Below are 15479 nucleotides of genomic sequence, written 5' to 3'. Positions count from 1 at the left end.
TTTACTAACAGATCACACTTACCATTTTCACCTGAAAAAACCCCATAGACTTATATTGAAGGAGGGACTCCAGTCTGATCTAGCCAGAGGCTTTTTCACGTGAGAAAACAACCACCCAGAACACCAGATGAAAGTTATTAGATTAAAGTCAACAAACTTCTAGAGAAGTACTTGCAGGGTTAATACTTTTTTTTTATGTATTCCACTATTTCACTGTAGATTACAGAATACATGCTGTAAAATATAATTTGTAATGTATTCTGGTAGATTCCTCAAAGGTCAGTAACGTAATCTAATACTTTGGATTACTTTTTCAGCACTGGCAGATTTTTTCACTTGTTTTGACTATGAAAAAATTAAAGGTGCTGTAAGTGATTTTAGCCTTTCTACTTCCACGAGATTGAGATGTTGAATTAGCCATGCCTCCCTTTTCCAAAAACATGCTCTCCAAAGAAACCAAATTATCTTTATTGAGACCGACATCATGCAGAAACGGTTGTCAGAAATAACAGAAGCAAAATAGCGCCCTCAACTGACAACTGTTTTGAACAACATGGCACAAAAATGGCATTAAGTCTCAATATTTTGCTGCAACTATAATACTATGAGAACGTGCAAAATGATTGACAGATCGAAAGCATCAGAGACCGCGGACACATTTTTTGTTGTTTACAGAATCTAGAGCTGTCACAGAGACCGGTGAGATATCTCACGACACTTATTTCAGTTCTCTCAGGGAGTAGGAAAATTTTTTGCATACCTTTCCATGAAAAAAATCTCTTACAGCACCTTTAATAACAAGTGAATAAAATATGCCAGTACAGTAAGACAAAAAACAATTACATTGAAAATAAATTCTCTGAAAAAAAAAAAGTGTTGCTTATAAAACACGATAAAGTACATTTATCTTGTTTTAAAGGGGTCATGATATGAAGAATCATGTTTTCCCTGATCTTTTGTAAAGCAAGAGGTCATTGTACTATAAAAACATATTGTAAGTTTCAGAACTCAAAACTTCTCCTCACTGCAAAAAGAGCCTTTGTTGAAACCAGTCTGCCAAAACAACACATTATAGGCCAAAGTATACTTCGGAAGTCCATGTCGTGGGTCTCTCGGAGCACAGTATGTGTGATGCAAATCGCGCCATCAGCACAGCAGCGCGGCTTTATCGCACGCCGCCTAGATAGTGCTCGTCTGTGCGCATCGTCTGCGCATGCGCTGGCCATTGACTGTCCTAAAACAGTGTCACAAAGCAGTTGTAGTGTGCATACATTGAACGCATTCCTATTAGTTTACTCAGAAAGGTAAGGTAGTCGGCCAAGCGTGATCTGATTTGAAAAGCGCATAAACGAAGTATACCCGGGCCTTAATGCCTACTTTACCTTTAATCACTTCCATAGCCCCACCCAGTAGAGGTGAGCAGTGAGATAGCAAGGAGAGAGAGCAGGTCAGTCAAGAGCAGAGAGCCAATCAGAACAGTGGGCATGTACTGTCAAGTCTTAATGGAGAAACAGCACCAAAACAGAGTGTTTCTGACAGAGGGTCAGAATGAGGGTGGGAATTATCATAATTTACAAATATATGACTGTTTTCATGCGAAAACTGTACTCATTTTATAAGTAAACCTCAAGGAACATAAAATAATTATTAAAAAAATATTTCATGACCCTTTAAGGATTTTTAGATAGTTTTACAAGAAAACAGTATCAAGATTTTTGAAGTAAATTTTTGCCCTAATTTTAAAGATCTTACTAGAGAAAATAATTATAATCTAACGTGGATTTTCTTGATAGAAAAATATAATCGTGCCTGAAGACAGGTGCAAGTAAAAGGACATGAAATAGCATTTTAGCTTAGCATAAAGCTAAATGTTCACATGTGAATTTACACAAGGTATATTTATTTTTCCGCTGCTCCAAAAATGTATGCAACAACATCATCTTCTGATCATAGAACATCATATACACCTTTTTATTTATAACAGGGTGAAAGTGCCCTCAGTCTGCTCGTATGAATGTAAAACATCATAAGAAAGTGTTTCACCACTGTTCAAATACTCCTCGGATCACATCATTTATATGGATGTTTTCCAACAAAGCAGACTAAAAATGAAAGTAAAGTGCAAAGTTATCTCTTCAGTAAGTGAAATACTTTTTAAATGTAACTATATTCTAATTACCAATGATTTAAATTGTAACTGTAGTGAAGTAGTACTCAAGATGGCGCAGAGTATGACTGCTGCGTTGCGAGCTCCGACACAACATAGCAGTGTTTTGTTTGTTTTGTTCACAATTCTTATGTTTTTTTGCCTTGGATGTTGTTTGCCTTATTGTCTTCGACAGACAAACACTTTTGGACATTAGTTCAGCAATTTCACACCGTAAACCTTCAATTTCCTCAATGCCGACCCGCTGTTTACAAACACGCAAGCGGAGCCCTTTGTCTGGGCAGTCCGGAAGCGGAAACGCAGGAGGAAAAGGGGAAACAGAGCCGGCGTTCTCATCAGAGTAAGACGCCATGCAAATCGACCCCCGCTACCCACTATTCTACTGGCAAATGTTCAGTCTCTGGATAACAAGCTCTGCGAGCTGAAAGCGCGGATGTCTTTCCAACGAGAGACGAGGGACTGCTGCATTATCTGCCTAACAGAAACTTGGATGTCTGCGGAGATTCCAGACTCAGCCATTGAACCCGCGGGGGTCTCTTTGCGGACAGAGCGAAAGACCTCTCAGGTAAAAGCAGAGGTGGTGGTGTATGTTTTATGATCAACAAATCCTGGTGTGATCAGAGGAACGTACATTCTATCAAGTCTTTCTGCTCTCCTGATCTGGAATTTCTCATGCTTCTGTGTCGACCATTCCGGCTACCGAGGGAATTCACAGTGGTCATTATCACTGCTGTGTACATCCCGCCACAAGCCGACACAGACCGGGCACTCAAGGAACTGTATGGGATTATAAGTGAGCAGGAAACTGTGCACCCTGAGGCCGCGTTCATTGTGACCGGGGACTTTAATAAAGCCAGTTTCAAATCAGTCGCACCAAAATATCACCAGCACATTAGTTTCAACACACGAGGGGACCGGGTTTTGGACCATTGCTACTCTCCCTTCCGGGATGGCTACAAATCCCTCCCCCGCCCACCATTTGGCAAATCGGACCACTCTTCCATTCTGCTTCTGCCCTCTTACAGGCAGAAACTGAAACAGGAAGCACCCACCCTCAGAACGATCTAGTGTTGGTCGGACCAATCAGATTCTACGCTACAAGACTGTTTTGATCACACGGACTGGGAGATGTTCCGGTCCGCCTCTGATGATGACATCGAGCTTTACGCTGATAGCGTAATGTGTTTCATCAAAAAGTGCGTGGAGGACGTCGTTCCGACCAGAACAACACGGATCTATCCGAACCAGAAACCATGGATAAATAGCGATGTTCGCATGGAACTTAATGTGCGGACCTCCGCTTTCAATTCCGGGAACGTGGAGGAGCATGAACAAGACAGTTATGCCCTCCGAAAAACAGCAAAACGCCAGTACAGGAACAAGATTGAAGGACAGTTTAACACCACCAGCTCTAGAAGCATGTGGCAGGGAATTAACATCATCACGGACTTTAAAAGGAATAAAAACTCCGCTATGAACACCGCTGCCTCTCTCCCGGATGAGCTAAATACTTTTTATGCTCGTTTTGAGGGCAATAACACCGCCCTCACGGAGAGAGCTCTGCGGCCAAAGCCGATCCTTCCGACGGGTGAATATCCGCAAAGCCGCGGGCCCAGACGGCATTCTGGGCCACGTCATCAGAGCGTGTGCGAACCAGCTGGCTGTTGTTTTTACAGATATTTTCAACCTTTCCCTCTCTTTGTCTGTAGTCCCCACATGCTTTAAAACATCCACCATTGTGCCTGTTCCAAAGCAATCCAAAATTACTTGCTTAAATGACTGGCGTCCTGTTGCTCTGACCCCCATCATCAGCAAATGCTTTGAGAGACTAATCAGAGATTACGTCTGCTCTGTGCTGCCTCTCTCTCTAGACCCATTGCAGTTTGCTTACCGCAACAACTGCTTCACTGATGATGCCAATGCATCTACAATACACACTGCTCTCTCCCACCTGGAAAAAAAAAACACTTATGTGAGAATGCTGTTTGTAGACTACAGCTCAGCATTCAACACCATAGTGCCCTCCAAGCTAGATGAGAAACTCCAGGCTCTGGGCTTAAACAGCTCACTGTGCAGCTGGATCCTGGACTTCCTGTCAAGCAGATGCCAGGTGGTTAGAATAGGCAGCAACATCTCCTCATCACTGACCCTCAACACTGGAGCCCCGCAGGGCTGTGTTCTCAGCCCACTCTTGTATTCCTTGTACACACATGACTGTGTGGCAACACATATCTCCAATGCCATCAAGTTTGCTGATGACACGACGGTGGTAGGTCTGATCACTGACAATGATGAAACAGCCTACAGAGAGGAGGTGCACACTCTGACACACTGGTGTCAGGAGCACAACCTCTCCTTCAATGTCAGTAAGACAAAGGAGCTTGTGGTGGACTTCAGAAGAAAAGACAGAGAACACAGTCCCATCACCATCAATGGAGCACCAGTGGAGAGAGTCAGCAGCTTCAAGTTCCTGGGTGTCCACATCACTGAGGAACTCACATGGTCCATCCACACGTTGTGAAGAAGGCTCACCAGCACTTCTTCTTCCTGAGATGGCTGAGGAAGTTTGGAATGAACTGCCACATCCTCACATGGTTCTACACCTGCACTGTAGAGAGCATCCTGACTGGCTGCATCTCCGCCTGGTATGGCAATAGCACCACCCACAACCGCAAAGCACTGCAAAGGGTGGTGCGAACTGCCAGACACATCATCGGAGGTGAGCTTCCCTCCCTCCAGGACATATATACCAGGCAGTGTGTGAAAAATGCTTGGAGGATCATCAGAGACTCCAGCCACCCGAGTCATGGGCTGCTCTCACTGCTACCATCAGGTAGGCGGTATCGCAGCATCAGGACCCGCACCAGCCGACTCCATGATAGCTTCTTCCCCCAAGCAATCAGACTTTTGAACTCTTGATCTCCCACGATCAAAATACATCAGCACTGTACTTTATACTTTTACTCTTATATCTCACACCGGACTGTCATAAATTATATTATTATTATATTATATTCTCTCTTAACAACTTACTATCAACCGACAGCCTGAATGTCAATACAGTACAATACAACCTACTGTACATTCTATATATACTACTATATATACTTTTAATTTTTATTGAATAATGTGTATCTATATTGTGTGTATTGTATACTGTACAGTGTATGTTATTATTTGCATATTGTTGTGTGTAATTATGTGTATATTAGACTTTAGATTGTGCTGTGTTAATTTGATGTTTATTGTAGATTGGTATATGTCTCATCACTGTCACGACTGCTATGTTGCTCGGAACTGCACCCAAGAATTTCACACACCATTGCACTTGTGTATATGGCTGTGTGACAATAAAAGTGATTTGATTTGATTTGATTTGATATTTTTTTATTTTAAATAGGTAATCACGTTACTTCCATTACTCCCCAACCCTGAGTACTTGTATGTGTCTGTATTGCTTGTTTTATAATATTAAAAATTATTCAGCTGTTGAGAGAACTGCCTCATGTGTAAACGTAACTGTGGAGAGCAGGGCGGGCTGAGCGGTAACTGTGCGGAGCGAGGCCAGGTTGGACACCTGCAGTGGATTATCTCGCCCAGCTGTGGCTGATTACAGCTTTAATGGCGAGGGATAGAGCCGTGGTGAGAGCTGCAGTCAGGGAGAGACACGGAGAGAGAAAGAGACTCAACGAAGCTGTTTATGTGTAGTGTTGAGATGAAAAGCAAATAGAGTTTATGTGTAGTGTTGAGCTGAAAAGCAAATAGAGTTTATGTGTAGTGTTGAGATGAAAAGCCAACTGAATTTATGTGTAGTGAAGCTGAAAAGCAAATAGAGTTTATGTGTAGTGTTGAGATGAAAAGCCAACTGAGTTTATGTGTAGTGAAGCTGAAAAGCAAATAGAGTTTATGTGTAGTGTTGAGATGAAAAGCCAACTGAGTTTATGTGTAGTGAAGCTGAAAAGCAAATAGAGTTTATGTGTAGTGTTGAGCTGAAAAGCAAACCCTTTGTGTACTGCTGAAAAGCGGCCTTATTGTGTGCAACTGAAAAGTGCAACAATAAATGTCTACATGTTTTGTCAAGCCGGCTCCAGCATTCTCTTTTTCCATGAATATTTACAGTAACTGACAGTCCTTATAAAATCAGATTATTCTTCAGAGTGATTCAGAGATACTTACATAATTTACAACTGAACAAAGTTCAACCAAGAGAACAAGCAAACACACACACAATGATTCTTTTATAGTGAACTCAAGTGTCTGATGGCTACAGGGATCAACGTGTGTGTGTGATAGTATGTGTACATGTGTGACGTCACAGTGTTTGTTAATGAATCAGCTAATGAGATTAAACATCAGCTTGAGTGTTTGTACTCTTAATCACTGCAGTCTTTATACCAACTGTTTAGTCAACCTACTTCACAGATGACTCTTACTCTCCGAAGTATAACAGTGTTAAATCCTGTAAATACTGTGACACTATCATCTCATTTCTCATGAAGAAAGCCCAGCAGCTCATGAACTTCCTGAGAAAACTGAATATTGCACATTCTGTCCTCATCCAGTTCAACAGAGCCAGTGTTATTAGTTTAAACGTGTGTCATAATTGGGATGAATAATCAAAACACATCATACAGTAGATTCATTCACTCTGTCCCAACAAGCAACAACCAGCTCCAACATTTCAAACATTCTAAAGTTGTCATAAAATATTGAGAAACAGAAGTGTCTCTGTCCCAACAAACACTGATCCCACAGAACAACTGTGTCTGATGGTGCTTTCATAGATGCCCAGACGGAATCTGCAGATATTTTCTACTCCAGTTTTGGGTAAGTTACTCAAAAAAGTAATCTACTACAAATTATTCCTTTTAAATTGTAATCATATTACTCTACCCATTACTTCATGGGGAAAGTAATCACATTACTAATCACTCTAGTTACTTTCTAAAACACTTTTCTCAGAAAAGTTTTAGTTTTTCCCCTGAACGAATTGAAACTAATGTCTGTATTTCCTCGCTCTCCCTTACAAACACAATGAACATAATTCATGTTTAAAATATATTCTACATAAATAATATCCTTTCAGAAGTGAGTAACCCAAGTAGTGTACTTAAAAGTAGTTAACTCAATAGAAAGTCAATAACTGTAATCTGATTACACACATTTAAATGGTAATGAGTTACACTACTTTGACTAAAATGTATTAAGATGACAGTAACTAATTACTTTGTAATCAGATTACAGCCAACACTGTTCTGGACTGATTGTTTTGGAATCGATTTTAAAAAGTGTTAAATGGAGGTGTGAGTACTAGAGGCATTTATCAAATTAGCCAAAATAATTAATAACAGCACTGGCATTTTCATTCTGCGGAAGAGTTTTGCACACTTAGATTCTGTGTAAATAAATATACATTAAATAAATATAAATTATATAATTAGCATTAAGGTAAAAGACACTAGGAATCATAATATACCTTTGAAATATCAGCTTGATTTTTTTTACAATGATAAATTTAAGCTTTTGGTTACTAAATTTGCTTCTGTGAATATAAACTTGAGTTTTGTAAATAATTTTTCATTTTAAATAAAGAACAGTTACCACTGTGTTGGAGAAATACAGAAGAAAAATCAAAGAAAAAATATAGATATAAATGTATAATACATAAAAAATAATTAAGTTATCTAAAAAATAATTACCAATCGGAATGAAAAATAAGGTCAGGTCCGTGAAATGTTTACAGTTAACTATTCAGACCGTACCAATCCAAATGCAAAAATAGAAAAAGTTCTGGTTACTTCAAGAATGAATAAATGTCCTTTTGTCTCCTTTTCTTCAATTTTATTACTTCTAAATTGAGACTTTTGAATAATTGACTGATCACCAATTTTCAATGTTAAAAAAATAATTAATTTGTCTTGCAATTTGCGCTGTGGGCTGTACCATTAGCACGGGGGTGTGTTAGGGAACGGTCTGCATATACATTGACGAGTAGTTTACAAGGCTTGCCCAGGGATCGACAACCGAAGGCACACGTGCCACCTTTGCCACACAGAGGGGTTGGCATGTGGGCAATAGCAAGAGAGTGGATAAACCATTTGCGCGACAAACTTGGTGCCAAGCTATCTCTACACTTTAAATGGGGCGCGCAAGCATAATGGGTTTGGCTTTACGTTGTTCGCTCCGCGCAGTGGTTGATAGGGGCTATGACATGCTATGTCAGTTTATTTACAAAGCATACTTGCAATAAACAATGGTTACTTTTTTCTCCCCTTTTCTCCCCAATTTGGAATGCCCAATTCCCAATGCGCTCTAAGTCCTCGTGGTGGCGTAGTGACTCGCCTCAATCCGGGTGGCGGAGGACGAATCTCAGTTGCCTCCACGTCTGAGACCGTCAATCCGCACATCTTATCACGTGACTTGTTGAGCGCGTTCACGCGGAGACGTAGCGCGTGTGGAGGCTTCACGCTATTCTCCGCGGCATCCACGCACAACTCACCACGCGCCCCACCGAGAGCGAGAACCACATTATAGCGACCACGAGGAGGTTACCCCATGTGACTCTACCCTCCCTAGCAACCGGGCCAATTTGGTTGCTTGGGAAAATTTAGGGTTATTAATCTTTTCTTATGTATGAATGCCTTTATATGGAGTTTACTTGCCATTAGAGCGGTCAAATGACTGAAATGTCAGAAAACTGCCATGTACCCGCTGGTCAGTCCAGCCAGCCCCTATTGTGTTAAAGAGCACTGAATTTTATGATATCATTCCAAAAACTTAGGCTACATAAATGTATTGGAATGGATCTATTCTTATATATTAACACCTTTATAGGGAATTTACTTGAGAATAATTTTCTTCACTTAGCCAGCCACCATGCAGCAGTGGAAGAAATGGAGAACTGGACCTGGTAAATTGCAATATATGCTCCTTAAAAAGGCCTTAATACATTAAAATATTATTATTATTATTATTATTATTACTACTTATAATAATATTAATTAGGTTGCGACCCCTGCTAGCCTTTTAAACTCCTCAACCTCCACGCAGTCCGTTCCCTAACCCGCACCCCTGTGCTAATGGATCAAAGAAAATATATATATATATATATGAACTGTAAAGCGTTACACTGTCCAAAGTCATCATACTCCTTCTGATTAGTTATTCTTGCTGTTATTTATGAGTTGAAGAGACTGTTTAATGTGGGATCTTTAAATCTGGGTAAAGAATCGAGTAATTTGTTCCTATGAATAAAATGATTACAGTGCAAAAGAAAAAATGTGAACTTTTAACAGCACAAGGTGAACGGTGACGTCACAGATTCGGAAGGAGTGTTCGCGGTGACGTCAGCGCGGGCGCGGCGTGTTTATGAATCTCGTGCAGGACGTTCAGAACGCGCGTGCATGTGAGACAACTGTGTGGAGATGTTGTATTTCTCTTCATAAGAGCTCGTCAGATCCGATCAACAGGTAAGACACTTATTGATCATATTGATGAAGATGATTAGAACACACAACAGCGAACCGGGAGAGACTGTGTGTGTGTGTGTGTGTGTGTGTGTGTGTGTGTGTGTGTGTGTGTGTTTAATTGTCTCCATTCTAACTCCGTGAAAACTTGTGGAATCAATAATCATCAATAATAATCCGTTTCTGCTGGTAAAACTATTAATCACACAGCCAATAATGCGTTTTTTTCTGCAGATTAAACCAGTGTTTTCTTATTTGTTGTGATTTAATTCATTGCATTGTGTTGATATCTAATTAGTAACAGAAGTTTTAAGACAATCCCAGAAGTGTCAGAAATACAAATATTGTTCAACTCTATAATGTCACAAAGTGTCTCCATCCAGTTACTGAAGTAATGTGTAAAATGCTTTTAAATCTAAAAGGTTCACTTTATTTATGATGTTTTGAGAATGAAGTTTCTTTAGAGTTTACCGTTTCAAAACAGTACTGTGGCAGTACCATGGTACAGTTATGTTTACAGATGGTAAAACTGGCACTATAGCATGTGTATGGAATGTGCACCATTAGTGATCGATTAATGTGTGTTTTTTAATGGCTGGTAACAATAACTATAGAGATCAGGGTCGACAGGGGCTCATATTATTGACATATGTGATATAGACGAATACAATTAAAGCAACTTTAATTTAATTTAATGAATGTTGTCTGTACAGAATATTTCTTCAAAGTGCAATTAATTGTTTGAAACACCTGACGAGTGTATTTGTAGAGTTTTAATCTGACATTAGAGAAAGTTAATGTTAATCAGCCAATCAGACGCAGATATCAGACGATGCCAATAATCTCAAAATATCACCTGATTGTTCGTCCTGCTAATTGCTATATTCATAAACCATGGTATTTACATGGTGCTTTAAAGAATGCCATAGTACTAATGTTAGCGCTGAACGATTTATCGAAATAAAATTGAAATTGCGATATGACATTATGCGATTATCAAGCGGAAAAAGCTGCAAATTAATTAACCCTATAACGACGTGTTTCAAATATGATACACAATGTTTGACGGCTCCTGTTTCACTCTCTGTTCAAGCTGATGAGCCAAACAAACTACAGTATGTACATTTCACATGTTTATGGCACCATCTAGTGGTTATCTGTGAAAACAAAGTAGTTTCAATGTTTATATCGATCTATTTAAAATGTTGGGATAAATAACAGCTGATTTTAATAAAGTTAAAGTGACAGTAATGATTATATTGTTACTGATATTTTAAAATGAGTATTTGCTGAATATAAGCAACTTGTGCTTGGTTAAAATTTTGTACATTATTTTATTTAAAAAAAAAAACCCTTTGAAATCCATGTATTAAATATGATACAACAGACTTTTGAGGAATATCTCTCAATCATCATTACATTTACATTCATGCACACCACAAAACAAATCACAGAGCTTTGAAAATACTGACATATTCATTTTATAAGATATATTTAAAGTGTGCACTAATATTTCTGTGTATGTTCATATATGCAGTTTGCTCTGTCATTATAAAGATTCATTATTTTACATCACAAGCTATTATGATGTCATCTTACCATAAGTTCCTGAGACCCAGAGAACAAAGTTTTATAGTCAATATAGTGTTTGGTGCATAAAATACAAATGATAAAAATGATTCATATTGTCTTTGATGTGCTGAACTGTGATACATTTCAATCCATATTTATAGATCAAGAAGAGGAAGTTTTCATGGTCAAACTCTCAAACATTTGATATCTCTGAAAAGCCCAGAGAGTCCTCTGATAATACCCCAAGATTTACCACTGTAGAAACACTTCAATAACTAATGTCCCAAAATCAGGAGGATAATGACCTTTAAAGTCTAATGTATCAAATATGATACTTTTTTTTTCAATTTCTTTTTATAGTTTGTCTAATGGTACAAAAAACAGTTTAATGTAAAAAAAAAAAAAAAAAAAAAAAAAAAAGGCATTTTCTGACAATTCTTTCACATGTCAGATTTACATGGTTAATTAAATATATTGTGTGTACATGCTGTTTGCTGCATTTATGAACTGTGTAAGTGATTATTAAAACTGCACAAGGGAAATTCAGTCAAATTTAAGCACAATCAATTTGTTTTGCTCTGAAAAGAGAGTGACCTGCTGCAGATTGTAAAACGGAATCAGATTAAATGTGCACTAGACTACAAACCTCAAAACACCCTGAACACACACACTCTCTCACACACACACACACACACACACACACACACACACACACACACACACACACACACACACAGGCCTTCTCTAGGCCTTCAGTGCGATTCAGCAGCTTAATTTACACTTAGAAAACTCCTGATGTTGCTATAACAATGCAAAAAGCACTTACTAATTTACTTGAAGTGAAAATCAGTCCTCCTTTCCTGTTTAATTAATCAATCGCACGATCATGCAGAACATCTTGTGTTTGTAAATACATAAGGATCTCTTTTTCAACGGCGATAGCGGCAGTGATGACAGACGACTCATCAGCAAGATCTCACACTCTTCACTTTCAAATTACGTACATCACTTAAAGCGTGATTGCGTCACTCAACGCCAGCTAGAAGGCCTCGACCGGGACATATCCTAAAGATCACACCCACCAAGAACAAATAAATCAATCTGATTGGCTGATGAATCTGACAATCTGACTTTAGTTGCTCATTCATTTGCACTGTTGAGGGATTCTGTGGAAATCTGAAGGCCTGACGGGGTGGAGCTCAGACTCACGCGCTGCTTCGGACATGTGATTCGTGAAACAGTTGTCACACTTCGTTTGTAAGCATCGAGGAATAAATTCTGACTGGATAAACTTTTTGTTTTTCTCTGTTTGTTTGTTGATTAATTAAGAGTGGAAACGATTAAAAATACATAGGCAAAAAGGTGATTGAGAATGAAAGGATGAGAACTATTTATTTATTATGTTACGCCAGCAGAGAAGACTTTGCTCGCCCTGAGAAATCTCCAATGTCCAAATCTAAAGTAACCTCATAACAGCGGGTTTTATTGGATAGAATAATGAATGAAAGCATTTCTTTTCCTTTAGTGTACCACCAAAATAATAACACTCATGCTTGTGCTGCATGCAGGTTAAGAAAATATTACATAAATATGGTACTTTTTATAATAATAATAATAATAATAATAATAGGTGTTGCTGTTGTTAATATTATACAAGAATGTATTTCCATAATAGTTTCTTAACTTTATAATGTCTTATTATTGGGTTCCAATAAATAATGATTATAAAGTGGAAAAAACAGGTACACAGTGAGCAGGTACAGATGTTTTTACCCCCTCTGTGTTTCACTGTATGTTTTATTTATTAGTCTGCTCTTTTTAAGAGGAACAAGTTTTCTAAAAAAAAATAATAATAATAAAAAAAAAGGAAGGTTAATAATCATATTGCAGTTTAAATGATAATCGCAATGTTTTTTTTAAATAATCGTAATTCAATTTTTTTGTCCAAATACTGTAGTGTAATACGTGTGGGATGATATAGTGATCTCACGATTCAGTTCGATATTCAATATAAGATTAACAATTCAATATAACAAAATTAAATGACAAAATATGACAGAAAATTGTGTTAATTTTTTAAGAAAAATAAAGTAATACACATTATAAATGCTCAAAGGTCAAATATTAAGAGTTAATAAATCTTCATTAATGCAGCACAAGCAATAAAACATAAAAATAGGACAAAACTCCTATAACAAGCAAGGGAGAGCTGTACTTGTTTCTAGCCTGTTTATAGTTTGTGTATATTTTTATATGATTGGTTTGTCATTATTAATCACATTTTAGGTTTTAAAAAAGGCAGATGTTCTACATTCTATCAGTTTATATTATATCATGAAATTGCATATATAATAGTGATATGAGCTGTCACGGTTTGACAAGAAATGAATAGTCATTTTTAAACATATGTATAAAATCATGAGCACGCACATGAGATGAGGACTCCAGTCATATCAGTAACCGTATAAAAGCTGTTTCTATATTATAATCACATGACCAGTCAAATACTGTTCACTTAATCTCAGTATCCGCCCTGTTATTGGACACTTTCACTCATTGATTAATGATGTCAGACTGTAAATAGTGAATTTCTACAATGGCATCTGAAACTGAAAACTATTCTATTTTAATAATGCTGCATCCACACCACTAGGTGTCAGTGTAAGTCCAAGATGACAGAGTTCACCTTTAACCTCCTGAGAGCCGAGCGTGACTGCTGTGTGCATTTTCCATTTCCCTTTTTCATTTGTAACTTGTAGCACCTAATAAACATGCAAAAAAATAAACAAAATAAAATAAATCTAGAGCAAATAGTTTTCCTAATAATGTATGTCCTCATATGTGGACATCGGGACTAAGTTGTGAAATTTTAAATAATATCAAGCTATAGAAAGTCAGATTTCTTTCATCAAATAGTTTATGATGTTTCCAGGAGTGTTGATTATTCATGTTACAGACATTACATCAGAAATTAGCATAATTAATTCAGATTCAAAGTAATGTCCAGCATCATCCAATCACTGTCAATCATGTTAAAATAAAATGATACATTATAAATTCTGAATCTATGTACTGATTATCATTGTCACATGTCTGTCAAACATGTTGAGTGATCCAAACATCATCTGCAGCCTGAAACTGAACTTTTGATCAGATTTTAGGAGTGAATGCACTTAACTGCATAGAGAGCTATAGGATGCTCCCTTGCTCCCTATTTAGTGAATGACTTAACCTCCAGTGTGCTGTCTGTCTGCACTGGTCTCAGAACAGTTTGAAATGCACCTTATTTTCATCCTAACTCCATATAAAGCCTCTGAAAGACACATTTATCAGCTTTTGGATGAATACATTAATTCTCAATGTGATAATACACAGACAGTGAATATAGGATATTTGAACTGAAAATGAGTCTATAGTCCACATATGTGGTCATTGTGTTTAACAGCGTGCCATTTCTTGATAAATCGTTCAAATGTTAAAAATGTCCTATCAGATGAAACTAGAGTGTGAAAACTTAATGAGGTTTCTTATCAGATCTATTTTTTCGGTGTTTCAACCAAACACAAACTCCTCTGTGATTGCCGCCATGTTGTTTGGTCACATGACTCGGTGTGTCAAAAGTTTAACCCTTTAATGACAGCACAGAGTCTCCTGATCTGAGATCAGTTGGTTTAAATGATGCGTAGCCTATGGTGAAGCCAAAACGTAATGTCCACGCATGTGTACAGGGCTCTCAGGAGGTTAAACAAAACGAGGTGATTTTCAGGAATACCAGTAGTTACATTTCTAAAAGCTAAATTAAAGCACGTTAAGTACTTCAAGGACCTTGTGGAAACTCTGTAAATAGTGAAAAAAAGTGACAGAGAGATATGTTTGAAGGGTCATTTATGCTAACATGGACACATTTATTTTTTTTTAATTCTTTTTTTTAAATACCGAATTTTGCTTTATATGGTTTATCATTCAGTTTGGTTTACGATATTTCGAAATGCAGTATCTTGTCCCATCCCTAGAAGTGTAAGTCCAAAAAATATAACTATTTTATTGTACAATGGTACATTTTGTAAGTGTAAAGTCTATGTCTTATTAAAGACGTATAAGTGACCTATATAAATATAAATCATCTGTATTTGTGTTTGTTTTCCAGAGCCCAGTGTGTGTGTTTGCTGTCAGGCTGAAGCCGTGTCAGATTGTTCTGATGGCCGTCGTGATCTTCTCTTTGCTGTTGTTCCTCACTCAATCTCCTCCCATCGCTCCACGACCTACCTCTGCCC

The 15479-nt window shown here is 37.9% G+C and overlaps 2 protein-coding genes across 2 annotated transcripts in view; one reads left to right on the top strand and one right to left on the bottom strand.

Annotated features, from left to right (window-relative positions):
* The window catches only part of nudt6 (nudix (nucleoside diphosphate linked moiety X)-type motif 6), a 930254-nt gene that overhangs the window by 838365 nt on the left and 76410 nt on the right, over nucleotides 1-15479 (bottom strand). The window lies entirely within an intron of this gene.
* Nucleotides 9525-15479, top strand: part of LOC127412768 (heparan sulfate glucosamine 3-O-sulfotransferase 1-like) — a 7245-nt gene continuing 1290 nt past the window's right edge. The window contains exons 1-2 of the mRNA XM_051649406.1: nucleotides 9525-9636; nucleotides 15353-15479. The exon at nucleotides 15353-15479 is cut by the window's right edge and continues 1290 nt beyond it. Of these exons, the coding sequence (XP_051505366.1) occupies nucleotides 15404-15479 (76 nt within the window). The 5' untranslated portion in view covers nucleotides 9525-9636; nucleotides 15353-15403. The remainder of the gene's footprint in view (nucleotides 9637-15352) is intronic.

The sequence above is a fragment of the Myxocyprinus asiaticus genome, chromosome 22 (genome assembly GCF_019703515.2).
Source record: "Myxocyprinus asiaticus isolate MX2 ecotype Aquarium Trade chromosome 22, UBuf_Myxa_2, whole genome shotgun sequence".
NCBI lineage: Eukaryota > Metazoa > Chordata > Actinopteri > Cypriniformes > Catostomidae > Myxocyprinus > Myxocyprinus asiaticus.
The sequence above is the reverse complement of the archived record's forward strand: the minus strand, read 5'-3'. Positions and strand labels throughout refer to the sequence as shown.